This window comes from Triturus cristatus, unplaced genomic scaffold, assembly GCF_964204655.1.
Source record: "Triturus cristatus unplaced genomic scaffold, aTriCri1.1 SCAFFOLD_194, whole genome shotgun sequence".
Taxonomy (NCBI): domain Eukaryota; kingdom Metazoa; phylum Chordata; class Amphibia; order Caudata; family Salamandridae; genus Triturus; species Triturus cristatus.
In genome coordinates, this window is record NW_028188007.1 from 610,844 (window position 1) to 628,125 (window position 17,282).

Consider the following 17,282-nt stretch of genomic DNA (forward strand, 5'->3'; position numbering starts at 1 on the left):
GGGGATGTGGGATAGGGGTAGGGGAGGCTACATTGCTGTGCTTTCGTCTTACCTTGGTGTGTTGCGGCTCTGGCAGAGCTGTCGGCGTCCCCAAGACCCACGACGCTCTCTTGCTCGATTGTGGCCGCCACCAGCTCCTCCAGTTCGGTGAGGGCAGGTGCCCTGTTGGTTCCACCTCCGGTCTGGCTGGCCTCCTTCTGGATGTCGCCCATCTTCCTCTTGGTCACGATCCTCAGGTCATACCAGCGCTTTTTGAGGACCTCAATGTCCCTGTGGGTCACTCCCACAGCATTGACCTGCGCCTGGATGGCCAGCCATATGTTGCGCTTTTCGGCCTCAGGCACTTGCAGGGATTGCCTCCCAAACAGCTTCTGGTGCTGCTTCACCACCTCCTCCACCAGCACCTGGAGTTCCTTGGGGCTGAATTTGAGCTTCCTCCTCCTTTCCCCTCCGTCTTTCTGTGTTCTCTGGCTGGACATGCTGTTCGTTTCCCGCTCGCACATGCAACTGCTCCCTGCCTCTCCTCTGCACTCCAAGCCTCTCCAGGGTCGGCTAATTATGTACACCTGCCTGGGTGTGGCAACGTCGGCTAATTGTGTACACCTGCCTGGGTGTGGGCAGTTCCTGGTTGGGTGGGCTGTCGTTGCACAGGATTAGCTGTTTCGTCAAGTCATGTGATGTTATTTACCGAATCCGTACATACCGATTCGGTATTTTCCGATTCGGTAGATACCACCTCGGTATTTTCCGAATCGGTAGATACCACCTCGGTATTTTCCGAATCGGTAGATACCACCTCGGTATTTTCCGATTCGGTAATTATCACCTCGGTATTTACCGAATCGGTGAATTCCGATTCGTATTTACCGACTGTTACCGAATCGGTAACTGTTACCGAATTTTTACCTACATATAACTTACCGATTCTAATTTACCGATTCGGTACGGCTCGGTATTTAAGAACCGGTAAAATTTATTTACCTACATGAGGCCCTAGGTGTTATATCCTCTGCATGTCAGAAACAACTGGTGAAGCGATAAGATATGAAGAAAGACTTCAAGTTGCGAAACATACTTTAGTGCAATCCCGGTGTTTATCGCGCTTCTGCACATTTAATAAAACATGTCCAAGATATTCAACATAGTGCTTGTGTATGAGAGATTAAAATGAGAATAGGCGATACTCGATCAATGTTTCTAGGAAAGCATTACATACATGGTTAAGGCACCTACGTTGATTTTGTATAACGATGTCAATGATTTCAAAGTATTTCTATAGATGTGCAGTGTTTTATTAAATAAGCACAAAAAAGAAGCGTTAGAAAAACTATGAAGTATGATGCACCAATATTGACCATCAGGCCTGGAATCCCTGCCTCACTTCGTAAAACACTAAAACTTCAGCACGAAAAGCTTCAAATATGAGTCGGTAACCCAATGTCACACGCCACGATGGCACCCTAACATAACAAAACAATTCAAAACAAAGTCCGAAAACAAAACACTGTACAACTCAAAACAGACACCTGACGTTTTCCTAAGCTAGAACAGTGAATACAACTATGTAAATGTTAGTTAGATGAAACCGGACCCCCCCCCCCCCAGTTTGAGGGTGTAATTTATGTAGAGATGTGTAAAATAAGTTGAAAGAATCTCAAGTCGTAATCAAAAATGAAACTGACGTCTGTGATTAAGGAAGCCTAACGGGTAATTGTGGAAGTGAAGGATCGTATGTTTAAAGGCGCTCAGGGTGTGTGCAATATCGGGATCTGCGCTGGTAGTCCAGACAATGCAGCCAGTCTTCCAGGAGGGAAACCTTCTGAATGCATGCGTGCACGCTGGAACGAGAGACTGCCAGTGATTAAAGAAATCATCAGGAGCATTACCTGTAATCTTGAATTTAAGCATCACAACAGAAGAGAAGAAAATTGAGACTAGTCTTTCCTAATGTTCTATTTTTGTTGAAGTACAGAAAATGCTTTCTATGGAAAGGGTATGCAAGCTTTCAGTTGCAGGGCCACTGTAGATTGGCTAGACAATGGCCTGGGTTCAAAAAGACATGGCTTTCACGTACTGTTGTCAAACTGCTGCACAGTTAAAGTCAAGTCCCCACGATCCATCAAAGGACCCTTCACCAACCCACACTGTCACTTACTTCTCTTGCGACACAACCTACAAGAGATTCCACCACTGCAGCCCACATGGCCCAAAACACCCGGCAAAACGGTCTTAAAGAGACAGCTATCTAGGCGAGTCCTGGAAAAAAAAAACGCTAAAGGGTAAGCCAAGAGCGTGAATTTGAACCGGCATTCAACGCCAGCGAATATCAAAAGAAAGCAAAGTAGTTGACTAGCACATGGCAATGAACAAAATAGCTCACTGTAGGCTGTGTTTTCTATATATGCATCTACTTCTCCCAGTAGGTTTCCATGTAACCCTCTATTGGCCCTGCAAAGCCTGGGGTCCAGGGAAGGAGGTCTGGCATAGCTAACAGTGGCAGCACTCACAGTCTCGTGATCCCAGCGAACGTTACAACTCTTCTCGTCAGGAGCCAGGTTACGGTCCCTGCCCATCAACTCGTCGAGTAGCTGAGCGGCTGACAACATAATTCAGCCCGCGTACTCCAGCTCAAGCTGTTCGTGTACCTGAAGCCTCTGTGACTGAAACACAAGAAAATGGTGGCACGAGTGACGTCGACGCCGACAGAGGACTAATAAAATGTGCAAATAAAGGGGCCATTTTGAAGTTGTACTGTGACGACATGATTTTTCGGAGCCTTAGGGATGTTAACCCATAGCAAACTTGTTTCATACTCCTATTATTTGTGGTATATTTTTTAACGCAACTACATGTATATTTTAGAATACTACAAAACACAGGCCCATGAAGATGTTCCACAAAAAAACAGCACGTTCTTTCGGATTCTTATTGAACGGATCAAAAAATACACTAATTATTTGACGGAGATTCAGTTAATAGGGGCGAGCGCTTAGTACGATTTCCGTTCGGAGGTGGCTCATTTCTTCTCCCAGAATACAACTGTATTTTGAAGTCCGTTGCTAGTAAACACAAGTTTTTACTGAATCAGGGGGCGTTACAGAGTTTGACGTGACTAAGGATTAACACCATTTTAGTCACAGCAGGAATTGAAGCATGTGCAGCAGGAGCTGCGAGTCCGTGTACAAACAGAACCAGAACTCGATCATTTTTTTTTTTTTTTTTTTTAAATAAAAATAAAAAAAAAAATCGCAAGGAGAGTTTGGTTTTTATAAGTGCAATGCTTGCAAATGTGCAAAGGAGGACAGACAGGTACGCTGAAGCAGAGAACGTAAGTCAGTTATATTTAACGACAGTCAATGAGTTTGGGGTTTTGCCAACAGTTGTTAATAGTACATCACATTTCAGTGGCCCTCGGGCAGATCAGAGAGAAGTAAAAATCACGCCCTAGTAACTTGTTGCTTCCGTACAAAAAGCCAGGCTTGAGGGTTTGCTTTGGTGAATGTGTAAACAGCTTCGAAGTCATGAATCGGACCCCTGTGTCCTACTGGCTCACTACTTCAATCCCACTGCACCCGCCGCTCTTCCTCGGGCACGATGCCCCAGTTGGGCGACGCTGCATCCCGGGCCAGCCAGTCGAAGTCATCCACCTGACTCCAGTGATTGCGGGAGCGATCCAGGCCGGCGCGAAGGTAGTCCTCGGTCATGCCTGCGTAGTTCCAAGTGAGTGGCGCAAAGCCCAGGCTGCGGCTGTCTTCGATGATGGCCCGGCACGTGACATGCAGGTAGATGCGGGTGTCCGTGCTGCGGTGCACCCGTAGTTGCTGACAGGGAAAGGTCATTTCGCAGTTGTGGCACTCATCCATAAACACGGAGCTAGAAACTGGTCCACAGAGAACTGTGCAACCGTGCAGCCCTCGCATGTGCAAGGTACCAAGGCTTCCCTGCAATTGTACCCGGCAATCCCGCAGATTTGCTAACTGCACGTCCCGCCCGCATAGCTCTTCCCCACTCAATGCCAAGCTCTGGCCCTCGAGGCCGCGGAAGCCACAGGTGTGTTCTGGCTCCGGCAACGGGGCAGGGGCGGTGATGGGTTCCAGTTGAGCAGGAGCGGGCGCCGACGGGGTCTCTTTACGCTCACGGGACTTGAAGGCGAATTTCTTTTTGGGCTGCAGTTGCTCTCTGCGATCAACCAGAGCCACATGCAGTCGCTGCAGCGCATCCTGCGCCTGCTTCACGTCATAAGAAGGTAGGAAGCGCAGGCTGTCATTCACCAGCTTCTGAAGAGCCTGAAGTCGGACCCCAGCATCCTGCAGCTCGGCTTCCCACGGCTCCTTCCCTGGATCATCTCCTGACTGTAGTAACTGCTCTAGAGCATCACGCTCGGGCCCGAAGGAAGCTTGAAAGAAGTCTCGCTTCTCTTCATCCACAGTCCGACGCTCCTTCTCCTGCCGTCGCCTCTCCGCCTCCTGCTGCCGCTCCAAATCACGCCGGAGCAGCCGCTCTGGGACCGCTGTGCTACCGCTGGACGTTAGCACCATATCGCTTCCCGGCGTAGTCACTCGATCATGGCAACAGCAAAGGTGGTTAAAAGGAGAGAGGCAGCTAGCAAGCTGTTTGCGAAATCAACAAGATTATAGAAAACTAACTTAGTGACACAGTCCAATCAGAATGAAGAGTTGGAAAAAAGAAAACTTTGGGATACTCTGTGGAAGACTTTAAAACACGACGAGGGCACCGGAAGACACCACCGCCTTTCTCCGAGGCACAGCAAAAATGCCTCGGAGAAAGGGAGCCTCATTTTCGGATTGGGGGGCGTGTTTTGCTGTTGTCTCCTCCCTGAGACTTCTCGCAAAAAACACGCCCCCCGATCCGAAAAGGACGGGGCTTCAACGGAGTGACTGGACCTCTTCTCCAGTGGCTGGCCAGCATTTAAGAGGCCAGCCAATGGAGAACAGGAGAGAAGAGGGGCGGGTGCAAGCCCCTCTTCTCAAAGTCACTCCAACTCATTAAATCTCGGAGCGAGACTGCGCAAGCGCAGCCTTTCGCAGCCGAGACCTAAAAAGGACTTAGCCGTTACTCACAACCCCTTATGGTTAAGGAAATCTTTTGCAATTCCGCGCTTTTAAGTGACGGAAAGGTATGACACTTTTCGTCCTTATCATTGTGCCGGGGAGATGGTATCTTGCCTCCGCAGCACTCTGAACAAGAGCGGAGGAGTACTTCCACCTCCTCTAGATACGATTGATTCTAGATGACATCCACCAGGGATGTTACCCTGAAGGAAGTGAAGTTACTCCCTCGAGCGATCCGGAGGAGGGCACCAGTGGTAGCCCTAACTTGGAGGAGAGTTTTACCAGACTCAGTGACCCTAATGCAATTCCTAAGGATGACCTCACTCCTGATATTTCCGCTGGGGAAACTATTGTTAGCACTCCACATGATTCCATCACTTGTAGTGCTGATGACACTCCTCAAGCTGGAACTTCTGACATGACACAAGATGGTTCACCCCCTCAGGGTTCCCATGCTGGCAGAAACACTATCAAGGAACCTACCATTAATAGACATGGCAGAGAAATAATTCTACCAAAAAAGTTACAAGATTTTGTATGTGATTAACTGTTTTTCCTCTAGCACATATGGCATATGTAGTGGTCCCATACTGTTATTATATGGTGCAAATTATTGTCTTGTTTTCTCCGCTCTCCTTTTTTCCTTCCCTTTCCCCTGTCCCCTCCTTGCATATTTCAAAATATTCTGTAAATGAGGAGATGTGTTGTGTTTATACCTTGTTGTCCTCGCGACTTGCCTCGCGCTGCCCCTTCGCCGCGTGCCCTTGCCCAAGGTACTATGACGTTCCTCTGTTCTACTATGGAACCTTGGGCGAGGGTGGCAGTTGAAGGGCAGATGGAAGATTACTGCTGTCATTATTAGATGCCTACTGGTGTCAGGGCATTACCTTGAAAAAGGCTACTTCGCGTACCTTCTTCTGGTGTCCTGGTCTTTACAAATTTGGCGACGAGCGCCCTGGCACCACAACGGACCTGCGTGTGTGTGTTCTGCACACCTCTGTCTCCCGCCGGATCTACATCTTCGTGATCGGAGTTCTTCAGGCGTCGACTGCTCCAACTCTATTGCTCCTGTACCGACGTGCAGTTGTTCCGGATCGTGTATTGAGCAATATAATCCTCACTTCACGGTGAGATCCATGCTGATTGTGGCTACTTTGACTAACTTGCACGATCTCGCAACGATTGTGGGGAACCTTTGGTTTCAGCGCATTGTTCACCTGTGATATTTCCAAGGACTTGGCTGTGCGCGAAGGCTTTGCTGTGCGCGAAAGTGTTGCTTTTGAGTCGTTGCCTGTAAATGTCTGTGCGCTTCCTTTCTCCGCAACACTTGCACTTCTACTTGCACTTCTCTTCAGACTGTACCGACAGGCCTACTGCGCACTTAATTACGTCGGTGGAACGCACTACTTGCGGCCATTTTGCCTTGGGTCTAAACATCTACGTACAGCGGCCATTTTGAGAACGTCTAACGCGTCACTGGAACGCATATTAATTGCAGCCTTTTCATTTCAAGTTCTTCTGGTGCCCTGGTCTTTACATATGACCTCACTTGATCTAGAAGACGCATACTTCCACATCCCCATCCAACGGAATCTCTGAAAATTCCTCAGGTTTACAGTAGCTGCTACCCACTACCAATTCAAGATTCTTCCTTTCGGCCTCAAGTCCGCACCAGAATATTTACAGAGTGCCTCGCACCAGTGGCCGCAGTCCTTCGTTCTCAAGGTAACCAAGTATTTCCCTACTTGGACGATTGGCTTCGGAAGGCACGAACATCAGATCAAGTGGCCAGACAAAACATATGTTTGTCTCCTACTTTTCAACAGACTGACCATGAACATCAAAAAGTCTTCTTTTCTTCCCCGTCAAATTTCTCAATTTCTGGCAACCAGGTTGGACATGATCCAATGCAAGGCCTTTGTGAAATTCAATAATTGCAGGGGACTCTGTTGTAGCTGTATCCAGGTTTATTCTTAGTATAAAATTACAAGAGATGAAGTAAGATAAACAGCATATTAATCCAGATAATCAAGTACAGCATAGTCTCCAGATTCAGGGCAAATGGTCCAATTCTCAAAAGCAATATAATATCAACAGCCTGGAGCTGAAGGCTGTATTCCTCTCCTTACAGGCCTTCTACCGAGAATAGCAGGCGCCTCCGTAATGGTGCATACGGACAATACAACCAGCATGTTCTACATAAACAAACGGGGAGGAACCAAATCTCTCACACTCTCTGGAAGCGTATAAACTATGGAGTTGGACAACACAGTATGGGATTTCTCTCAAGGATGAGCATGTTCCAGGCCTTCACAACAGGCTAGTAGATGCTCTTAGCAGAGCTGCAGACAATTCCCACGAATGGGAACGAAACCAATTCGAACTGGACGGAGTTTTTGCACTATGGGGAAAGCCAGCTGTGGACCGGTTTGCCAAAGACATCAATGCCAAATGCCGTTCCTATGCCAGCAGGTTCTCCCTCCCGGGGTCTCTTGGCAATGCCCTTTCGATGCAATGACCAGGGATATATGGCTAAGCCTTTACCCCCATCCCATGGATTCGCAGAGTGCTGACCAAAATGGAGCTGGAGAGATGTCGCCTAATTCTGATTGCACCCAAGTGGCCCAGGCAACATTGGTTCCCGGAACTTCTTCATCTTTCAGAAGCCAGACGCATACATCTGCAGATGTCCCCTTCTCTTCTGACCAGGGACAACGGACCAGTGTGCCATCCAAATCCGGAGTCTGTACACTTGCATGCCTGGCTCCTGAGTCCCTGAAATTTCAGAACATGAATATTCTGCAGGAATTTAGAGACATCCTCTCGAGATCTAGAGCGGAAAGTACCAATAAAATGTACAAGATGAAATGGAAAAGGTTCTGTTTTTGGTGCCAACAAAATGGCCTGCATCCATTTGAAGTATCCCCACAACAGATTTTACCATATCTCATTTCCTTGGCAAAATCTGGTTTAGCTTTTGCCTCAGTTAAGGTGCATGTGGCTTCCACCTGTCACTAGAAGAGCTTCCAGCGTCACTTCTCTTTGTGCCTCAAGCCTGATCAAATAATTTATGAAGGGGCTGTTCCGTAAGTTTCCTCCAGTGTAAGCACATCCGCTGGAATGGAACCTCAACGTGCTCCTTGCACAACTCATGTGAAGACCATTTGAACCCATTCATAAAGCTGAATTGAAATTCTTAACATTGACACTCGCTCTTCTGCTGGCCTTCACCTTAGCCAGAAGGGTAAGTAAAATCAAAGCGTTCACCATTAGGAAACCCTTTATTTAAAGAAGAAACTGTGATTCTAAGGACTAATCCTACATTTATTCCTAAAGTCCCATCACAATTCCAGCTCAATGAGATGGTCATACTCCGGTCCTTCTTTCTGCAACCATCAATGCCTGCAGAGCAAACACTACATATGCTGGATGTCAAACGTTGCCTTGAGTTCTACCTTCGGAGAACGAAGGACATTCGGAAAATGTATCAATTGTTAGTTGCCTATGGCCAAGGCTGAGAAGGGACTTCAATAATAAAAGCCACTATCGCAATATTGATATCGGCTGTGATACAGTTTTGTCATATCAAAGCTAACATACTTTTGGAAAAACAGCAAAAGCTCTTCGTGGGAGTGACTTTGGAAAAGATCTGTGGTGCTGTAACATGGAAGACCACTCACACCTTAACGCAGCACTGCTTGGAGTCTGCACAGGATGCAGATGCAGCAGTTGGCCAGACGGACCTTCGCCATTTCTTCCATTAAGGTAAGACTCATTCATATACTTAGAAAGAGTCTTCTGTCAATGCTTCAGCCAAATACCACCACAACCCTTCCCCCCCCCCCAAAAAAAAGTTCAATGTAGCAATTTAGAATAATTCCTGACGTCCGCTTGGAGAGTCCTACTAACTGACTGCATTCTTTGGGTCTAGCTGGTAAGTACTAGGGTCTGCTTAGCAAGCCTTGAGTGCTCTGTTGTATGATCTTCCTACTAAATTACCTTTCATTTATTTCTGTCCTCTCCTAGGATCTCCATTACACGTGTTACAGCCGACATCTCCCTGGCTAAGCGCTCTGTATTGAACAACCCTAGCAAACATACCATCATTGAGCGCTCCAGCACCTGCTATAGTCTAGGTAAGGAGAAGAAGGGGAAATGTTTTTTCTTCTCTAGGATTCTTTGCATCTGTGTACCAGAAATGCATGATTTCTCCAGTATCTAAAATGCTATCTCCTGGTTTACAGAAGTTATTGGATACCGTGATGTCACATATCCACATAAAACTGGACTGGTGCATTTCACCAACTGCCACTCGATGGTGCAGCTTGAGTTCTTGACATCCATGTTGCTTTTTTGGTCCTGGGGAGATGGAGAGAGTGAGGTCACTGGATGCAAGTCAATCTTGTGTGCCTATGGGGGTGGGATGCCTTCCTGCTTCTTGTGTACCACATGACAAAGGAAGCAATGAAAACCAGGCAGTGCCATCCATCTGATCATTTGAACGTCATACAGTCTTCCTTGTGAAAATGATGACAGCCTCCATCAGATCGAAGCATGCACTAGGTTACTTCCTGCATTAGAGATGGCTATGTCATAACCATCAAGTGACACCCAATGATGCTCCCTCATGAACACAGTTATCAGTGTTGTTCTACATCTGGATGCTGTCATACAAGCCTTGTCTATAATATCGAATATGTCCATTATTAAGGCTTTCAATGTGTTCCCCATTAAAGATAAATTCTGGAACTATAACCCACAAATTAATCAAATCTGTGGCTTGATTTTCTTGAATTCTTGAATTTAGCCCAAAAAGAGAACGGTGCCTTGTCCTGTGAAAACATTTACTTTTCCTTTGCAGCATTAGTTAAGATTTTCCTGAAAAGCCCCTATTAGGAGTACCCTGTTACCTCCGCTGTGAGATACCATGGTCAAATTTGTGAGAGTGTGTGTTTAACAATCTGACGCCTGGGTGGGTTAGGACCGCAGACACCAGCCATGCAAGTGATTCGTACATGAATCTGCTTATAACAGCTCAGTTTTCTGAGAGGTGTCCGAATGATCAAAAGGCATTTCGTGCAAACCTGTGAAGGATGGCATTGTGACAGTCATTTTCCCTATCTGACGTCCTCCTTCCTGCATTCATAAATACCTTTGCAATAAGGGCAATTTCCCAATCAAATACTAGATGACATAATAATTTGAAGTATGTAAACCTTTGCAAACCCTGCTTTACATGCTTGAACACCACATTTGTCACGCAGGACAAACAATGCTGGTATTTAGGCACTGGGAAGACATGAGGACATGGAATTTTATTTGACATGTACAGATTGAGTGGAAGTTATTTACCAATGTTATCCTCATCCTTTAAGGACTTAGACATCATCAATTCAGACTAAATGGCGGTGTCCGGTACCATGAGATGCAAGTACCTGGTGGCACTGTACATCCCTTTACACTGGGCAAAGGGGAACTGCAATATGGGTATCCCAGAAGCAGTGATGACTTGGACTTACACAGCACAATTGAAGATTACATGGGTGTTTAGCATGCAGGTAGAATTTGCACAGTTCTAAGCTTTCTGCAGTAGAAAAAGGCCTAGTTGATACTGAATCGGTGGCATATGCCAAATGAGATCCCATTTTGAGAACATGGACTACTCTTCAACAACAAAAATCAGTTTGACATCATCTTCTGATTTATCTGCCCGTAATCCCATTTAGTCAAGAAACCCAGTAGTTCTGCAGTTACTGAAACTAGAGAAAAAGTAATCCTCTGGGTGAGATGTGGCAGCAGTCTTAGAAGTCGCCTGTGGTCAGAATCCTCTCAAATAGCTTTGTAATTGTTTTGTTCAGTTATGTTTTCCGCATCGAAGAGAGCGTTCAATGAGGAATACGGTCAGTTGTTCTAAAATTGGCTTGAGAATGTGGGGCCAGAGTAGTTTTGATCTAACCGTGAGCCGCATTTCATAGTTCTAAAATGGAGTTGGAGAGAGTTTGGGTCACCATCTCGAAAAAGGTGCCTCAGGGTCATTGCACTAAAGCAGAGAAGCCACCAGACTCTGTGGTTGACGTACTATTGTCAGTGCATCCATGGGTTAGACACTGATATCTTCAGAGTCCAGACAAGAATCACAGGTAGGACTTTAAGTGTTTCATTCAGGAGTCCTTTGCTTTCTTATTTTGAATGTTAGTGTATGAGAAATGAATGCTGCAAAATAAAATGTTATTTTATTTGGAACACTAGTTGCGTAGGTTTATGCCGATTATAGATTCATCAACGAAGCTCGTGATTTCCACCTTCCCCACCAATAACTGAAAGCAGGGCTAGTGCAATGCTTATTCTCACCCTAGATGAAGTGCCATTTTGCCACCACTCAACCTAGCTCAGGGACAACCTTTGCTGCTTGCAGCAGCAGTCGAAAAACCCTTTGCTGATCGCACCCTTAACATTTGTCTAGTTTAGACTTTCCTTGGACCCACACAGTGTAAAAGTAGTTGTAAATGTTTAGCTGTTCGTACTTTACCACTCTACATAAGAAGTCTGAAGATGCCTCATACTTTAAGTGCACTGTGGGGCTCCATTTGACTTTAAAGTTACATCTGATTACAAATATGCCTCCAAGTAGGCGTGCACCAGGCTATTTCTGTTTATTGGAAAGTTTTTCCAGGTGATTACAGATCAATCCACTACATAGCAGTATTATGACAAGCATGCAAATATAAAACTGTAATCAGTCATCAAAGCTACAGGTAAGTAGTTTCTACTTCTTTTCCACTGATCATTTTGCTACACTACAAATTCACTGTTTTTTTTCTCTTTGTGCCCCTCTTTCTGCCTTTCCCTTTGTTGGTCTCTTTCTCTCACACTCTGCCTCCTTTGCTCCATCCTGGTGCAGATGTCTTGGGTATGTAACTTTTATTCTATTAGTTGCACCCCTCCACATCACCTGCTCTCCATTTGCTGTAACGGCTGGAAGGCATGAGTGGATGCTGACTGTGCCCCTAGCACGTGAAACGCTAATGCACAAGAAACAGTGACTACTGGACCCCACTTATGGGTGCTGCGCGTATCTCCAGCTGGTCTACCACAAGTACTAGTCCATGAAACCCCCAAATTCATCCTTGGTGAAAGAAGAAGATAGAGGGATAGATGAGAGGTGCCAAGTGCTTTTTTCAAGGTGCTGCAATTTGCTTTCAATTACTGCAGAGTAGAAGAAACAACCTTTTGCTTTGCAATAACTGCCAGGTGGAAGTTGTTGCAAGGTGCAGTGCAATTACTGCAGGGCAAAGAAAATCCCCCGTTGCCATGAAATAACTGCTGGGCTTAGAAGATCACTAACTGCAGTGATATGCAGTGATATACCTGCATGGCAAAATATCAGCTGTTAAGTTGCGGTAGCTGCTGTGCAGAAAAAGAAAACCTCCTCCGCCCGCAGGACTGAATCCAAAGATATCATCTACTGCAGTACTTGTCTTGCATGGCTGCAGGTACCATCCACTCCCCTACAGTAACTGTACGGTGGAAAATACTGATGTCTGCGGGGCTTTTATTGTAAGGCTGAAGACATTCATAGCTGCCTACTTAAGTAAATTATTGCAAAGATGAAGATTTTCCTGGCTCCTTGAGATCATTGCATAACTTTCTATAGTGCAATGATTGGAACAATGCATAAGCCACTGGCTGCCTTGTGTATCTCTGGAATTCGTAGAGTGTACTGCACACTCATGAGCAGGGCATATGCTTCCTTCTAAATTAGTGGTGGTCCTTGAGCTTGGGCACTAGAGACACTGACCCGCACCAGTGACCTTTGAACTCCTCCCCATACATCATTTTTTATTTGCAAGAGTCCACATGGGGTGACATATTAAGGCAATATTTGGATTATGGAGAATTTGTGTTCTCAAAATTGCCATTTCCAATCATTTACCGCTCCAACGTGGAAGTCGGTAACTGATCAATGGTTTGTGAACAGCACCTTTTGTGCATGGCATATCTTCTAATTGAACATTTAATAGATAACCTTTCACAACGAAGCGCATAATATGTCCTCCGTGTGCGGACGGTGCGCGAAGCGCATCGTGCGTACATGGCCCATCCAGCGTAACGTGGGCACGCGGTGCGCGTAGCGCACCGTGTGTCCACCGTGCGTGCACGGCACTAACTGCATAAAGTGGGCGCGCGGTGCGCGAAGCGCACCGCGTGCTCACTGTGCGCGCACGGAACGAACTGCGTGAAGTGGGCGCGCATGGCACGAACGGCGTAAAGTAACTTAGCATTTAAAAAACCGTACAAATTCACTGAAAAAACCATAGGTTTCACACACGTTATAGTTAGCTGTACATTTCACTCGTAAAAAACCAATGAAATTCCACGTTATAGTTAGTGCAGGCAACTATAACTCACGCGACCGCAATCCTCTGCTGATGCTAATACTGTATTTAGACACTTATTTGCCCATGTCTTCTTCCATTAAATTTTAGCTATACATATATTACAAATATTTTTTTTTCATAAAGACACATATGGCATCAGCAGAGGATTGCGGTCGCGTGAGTTATAGTTGCCTGCACTAACTATAACGTGGAATTTCATTGGTTTTTTACGAGTGAAATGTACAGCTAACTATAACTTGTGTGAAACCTATGGTTTTTTCAGTGAATATATATATATATATATATATATATATATATATATATATATATATTCAGTGAAAAAACCATAGGTTTCACACATGTTATAGTTAGCTGGACATTTTACTGATAAAAAACCACCGCGTGCCCACGTAACGCTAGATGGGCCATGTACGCACGATGCGCTTCGCGCACCGTGCGCACATGGAGGACATATGATGCGCTTCGTTGTGAAAGGTAATATTTTAATTTTTCACATCTGTAATATGCCATGCACAAATGGTGCCCTTCGGACACCAATTGCACATGAGGTGGGGAGAGTATGGATTTTTTTTTTTTTATTAATTTTTACCGTACGCGTACGGTAAGCGTAATCGGCGAAATTATCGAAAAAATTAAAATTCCGTTTTTGGCCTTGGGGGATCTTTGGGGACTCCCTCAACATGGCTAGGTGCGTAGGAGCTGTCTAAACAGCCCCTTTACATGTTTTTGGCCTTTGTTTTTTAACCCCCTCTCAGAGTGCGAGAGAGAAAATGGCGGCCGCCACTTCCTGGTTTCGACCGATTCGAATGTTTACTAAGATCTAACAGCCAATCAGATTCGCGTACGGTAAGCTTACCGTAAGCTGCCACAGATATATATATTGATTTAAATGCTATTTTCTCAGGAACTACTGAACAGATTTACACCAGACCTACAAAAGGCACTTACTTGACCTGAGGACTACCTCTCTGCCACATTTCAAGTAACTCTGTTCAGCCGTTCGGGCTGTAGCTGTGTCTAAAGGTCCTATGGAAAAATGCATGGGAAAAACGCGTTTTGGGACCCCCCTTTTTTCTCAGCCCCCGCTTGACGAATCCCCCCCGAGACTTTCAGGGTAGGAGCGGAGCGGAGCGCCCCACCTATTTTGAAAATTTCGCGAGGATTCGTCGACCGGCGCCAAAGTTATTCCAAATAGAATGTTGCGGTTTTCCTATGGAAACAGGGTCCTAACTATAACTATAACTACCTACTGGCGACCGCCAGTAGGTAATATCTATATCTATCTATCTATATATATATATATATATATTCACTTAAAAAACCATAGGTTTCACACATGTTATAGTTAGCTGGACATTTCACTCATAAAAAACCGTTGAAATTCCCCCGTTATAGTTAGTTCAGCTAACTATAACTCGCGCGCCCGCAATCCACTGCTGATGACGTCACATATTACATCACTCATGACATGGTCAGTGGCATCACTCATGACATCACTGATGACATCATCCTTGTGATAGAGTGGCGGTCGCGCGAGTTATAGTTATCTGAACTAACTATAACGGGGGAATTTCAATGGTTTTTTACGAGTGAAATGTCCAGCTAACTATGACATGTGTGAAACCTATGGTTTCTTAAGTGAATTTGCAAGGTTTTTTAAATGGTAATTCCTAACTACAACGTGTGTGAAACCTATGGTTTTTTAAGTGAATATATATATATATATGCATATTCATAAGGCACCATATGTATGGTTCTCCAGTATTGGGGTGTCTTTCATAGATTCACATGCTTGAATATTCCCCGTCGAAGTGGGAGTCCCACGGTATATAAAAAGCAATAAGTGTCATGTATATATATACATACATACACCACATAAGAGCATATACATATCCAAATAAACTTTATATATATATTTCAAAATAACATATCAAGTGAAAATACCATAGGATAGCATTGACACATAGGAAAGAATTGAGAAAAAAGAATCACTTTACTGACATATCCCTGTCGTTTTATAGTCCAAACTCTAGCCAATCAGGCGTAAGCACCCTCTAGAACCTTCTCCTCAGAGGCTCAGGCCCTCAGATTTTCTACCGCATGCGTGTGAAGGGAGTCTCCCTGAGCTCTGCTCAGTCTTTGGCCTGGTTTGAGTTTTTCTCATCATGTCTTCAAGTAAGAAGTCTCTTTTCCGTCCCTGTTCCTCTTGTGGGAAGTTAAGGCTTTTTTCTGAGGACCCTCATGAAAAATGTATCTACTGTCTTTACCCTGACCATAAGGTAGCCAACTGTAAAATTTGTAGAACTTTCTCTCAAAAGACTTTGAAGGACAGGGAGGGTCGCCTATTGTTGTGGCTTCACAAAATGAAGGATACGGATAACCCCCTTTCTGAAGTGGAAAGTGTGGCCTCTGCTCGAACAGGAGTCTCCTCCAAGCGTAGTAGTGTTCAGGATTTGCCGTCGCCCTTTCTAAAAAAAGAAGAGACTTCATCTTGGAGAAGTGTCTGCAGGCCAAGTCTCCGATACTACGCCAACGCCCCCGAGATCTAGCTCTCAGGCGTCTCGGACTCCGTTAGCGCATGTTTCTGGCCAAAAACGTGCAAAAGCCCGTCGACGGTCCCTCCGTCGACGAGATCTGCCACTTCATCAACCTCATCGAAGACTGTGACGACGGTTTCGAGCAGATTTCCTGCGTCGTCGACGACAACTTCATCAACGTTTTCACCGTCGACAGTGTTGTGTGTTTCCCTAAAGACGGTCTCGTCGACGATTCCACTATCTTCTTCGTCGACGACTAGGAAGACTGTGCTATTAAAGAAGAAGAAGAAATCGCCGCCGGCGCTTACAACATCGTCGACGACAGCCTCGTCGTCGTCGGCAGCCTCGTCGTCGAGGACAGTCTCGTCGGCGTGAGTTTCGTCGACGGCAGCCTCGTCGACGGCAGCCTCGTCGACGGCAGCCTCGTCGACGGCAGCCTCGTCGACGGCAACCTCGTCATCACCTCGACGACGGTGGTGTCAAATTTTGCAACTATGCCATTGGTGCCAATGTCTACACCAGCGCCAGTGACGATGGACGAATCCTTTCTGCAGCGTCGTCATGCGGTGCTGGACTCTGTCATGATGCCACCGGTCACTCGGCCACCTCATCAGCTATTCCCCTCGGGTGATGAGGAAGTATCTGATTCTGATGAGGATGCTCAGTCCACTTTTCGGGATGCTCGTAGTCCTTCTGAGCTCCATATTAAGTGCCAAGATTTCGAGGAGGATGACTATTCGCAGGACTATTACTGTCAAGAGCAGGAGCAACATCCCCCTGCACAAGTTCCTATGGCGCAACTTCCTTTATCGCTCATCTCCAACCTTCAATTTATGTTGGACGATTACAATCGTCGCTTTCCGCCTTCCACTTATGGTTCTCCACGTGACACGCCATCTGCCGTTTCGTCTCCTCCTGTGGTGCCAACGGTGCCGGCACCATCCGCACCTGCATTGGATCCCCCTGCACCAGGGGTGGTTGTGGATAATCTGGATACGGAGGAGGGAGAGCTTCAAGATGAGGACTCTATGGCTGACTGGGATGACTATCAAATTAAATTTGCACGCATCGCCTCCAACATCGCCAGTGAACTCACCACCTGTCGACATTACAGGATTCCATCAGCTCATGGAAAGGGCGGCTCAACGTTTTCACCTTCCCATGATGGTTAGGGAGGAGGACTGCTTTCTGTACGACTTCAAGTCCCAGCCGCAGAAACAGGTACGGGCCGTGCCCATTATAGACTTTATCTGGAATGAAGGCATTAAGCTAAT

The 17,282-nt window shown here is 45.9% G+C and overlaps 2 protein-coding genes across 2 annotated transcripts in view; one reads left to right on the top strand and one right to left on the bottom strand.

Moving 5' to 3' along the window:
- The window catches only part of LOC146770423 (voltage-dependent L-type calcium channel subunit beta-1-like), a 301,827-nt gene that overhangs the window by 110,797 nt on the left and 173,748 nt on the right, over positions 1-17,282 (top strand). The window contains exon 4 of the mRNA XM_085640460.1: positions 9,099-9,208. Coding sequence (XP_085496586.1) covers positions 9,099-9,208 — 110 coding nt within the window. The remainder of the gene's footprint in view (positions 1-9,098; positions 9,209-17,282) is intronic.
- Positions 3,558-4,553, bottom strand: LOC146770427 (tubulin-specific chaperone C-like). Its single transcript, XM_085640462.1, has one exon. It carries the CDS (start codon positions 4,536-4,538, stop codon positions 3,558-3,560), a length of 981 nt encoding a protein of 326 aa, XP_085496588.1. The 5' UTR covers positions 4,539-4,553.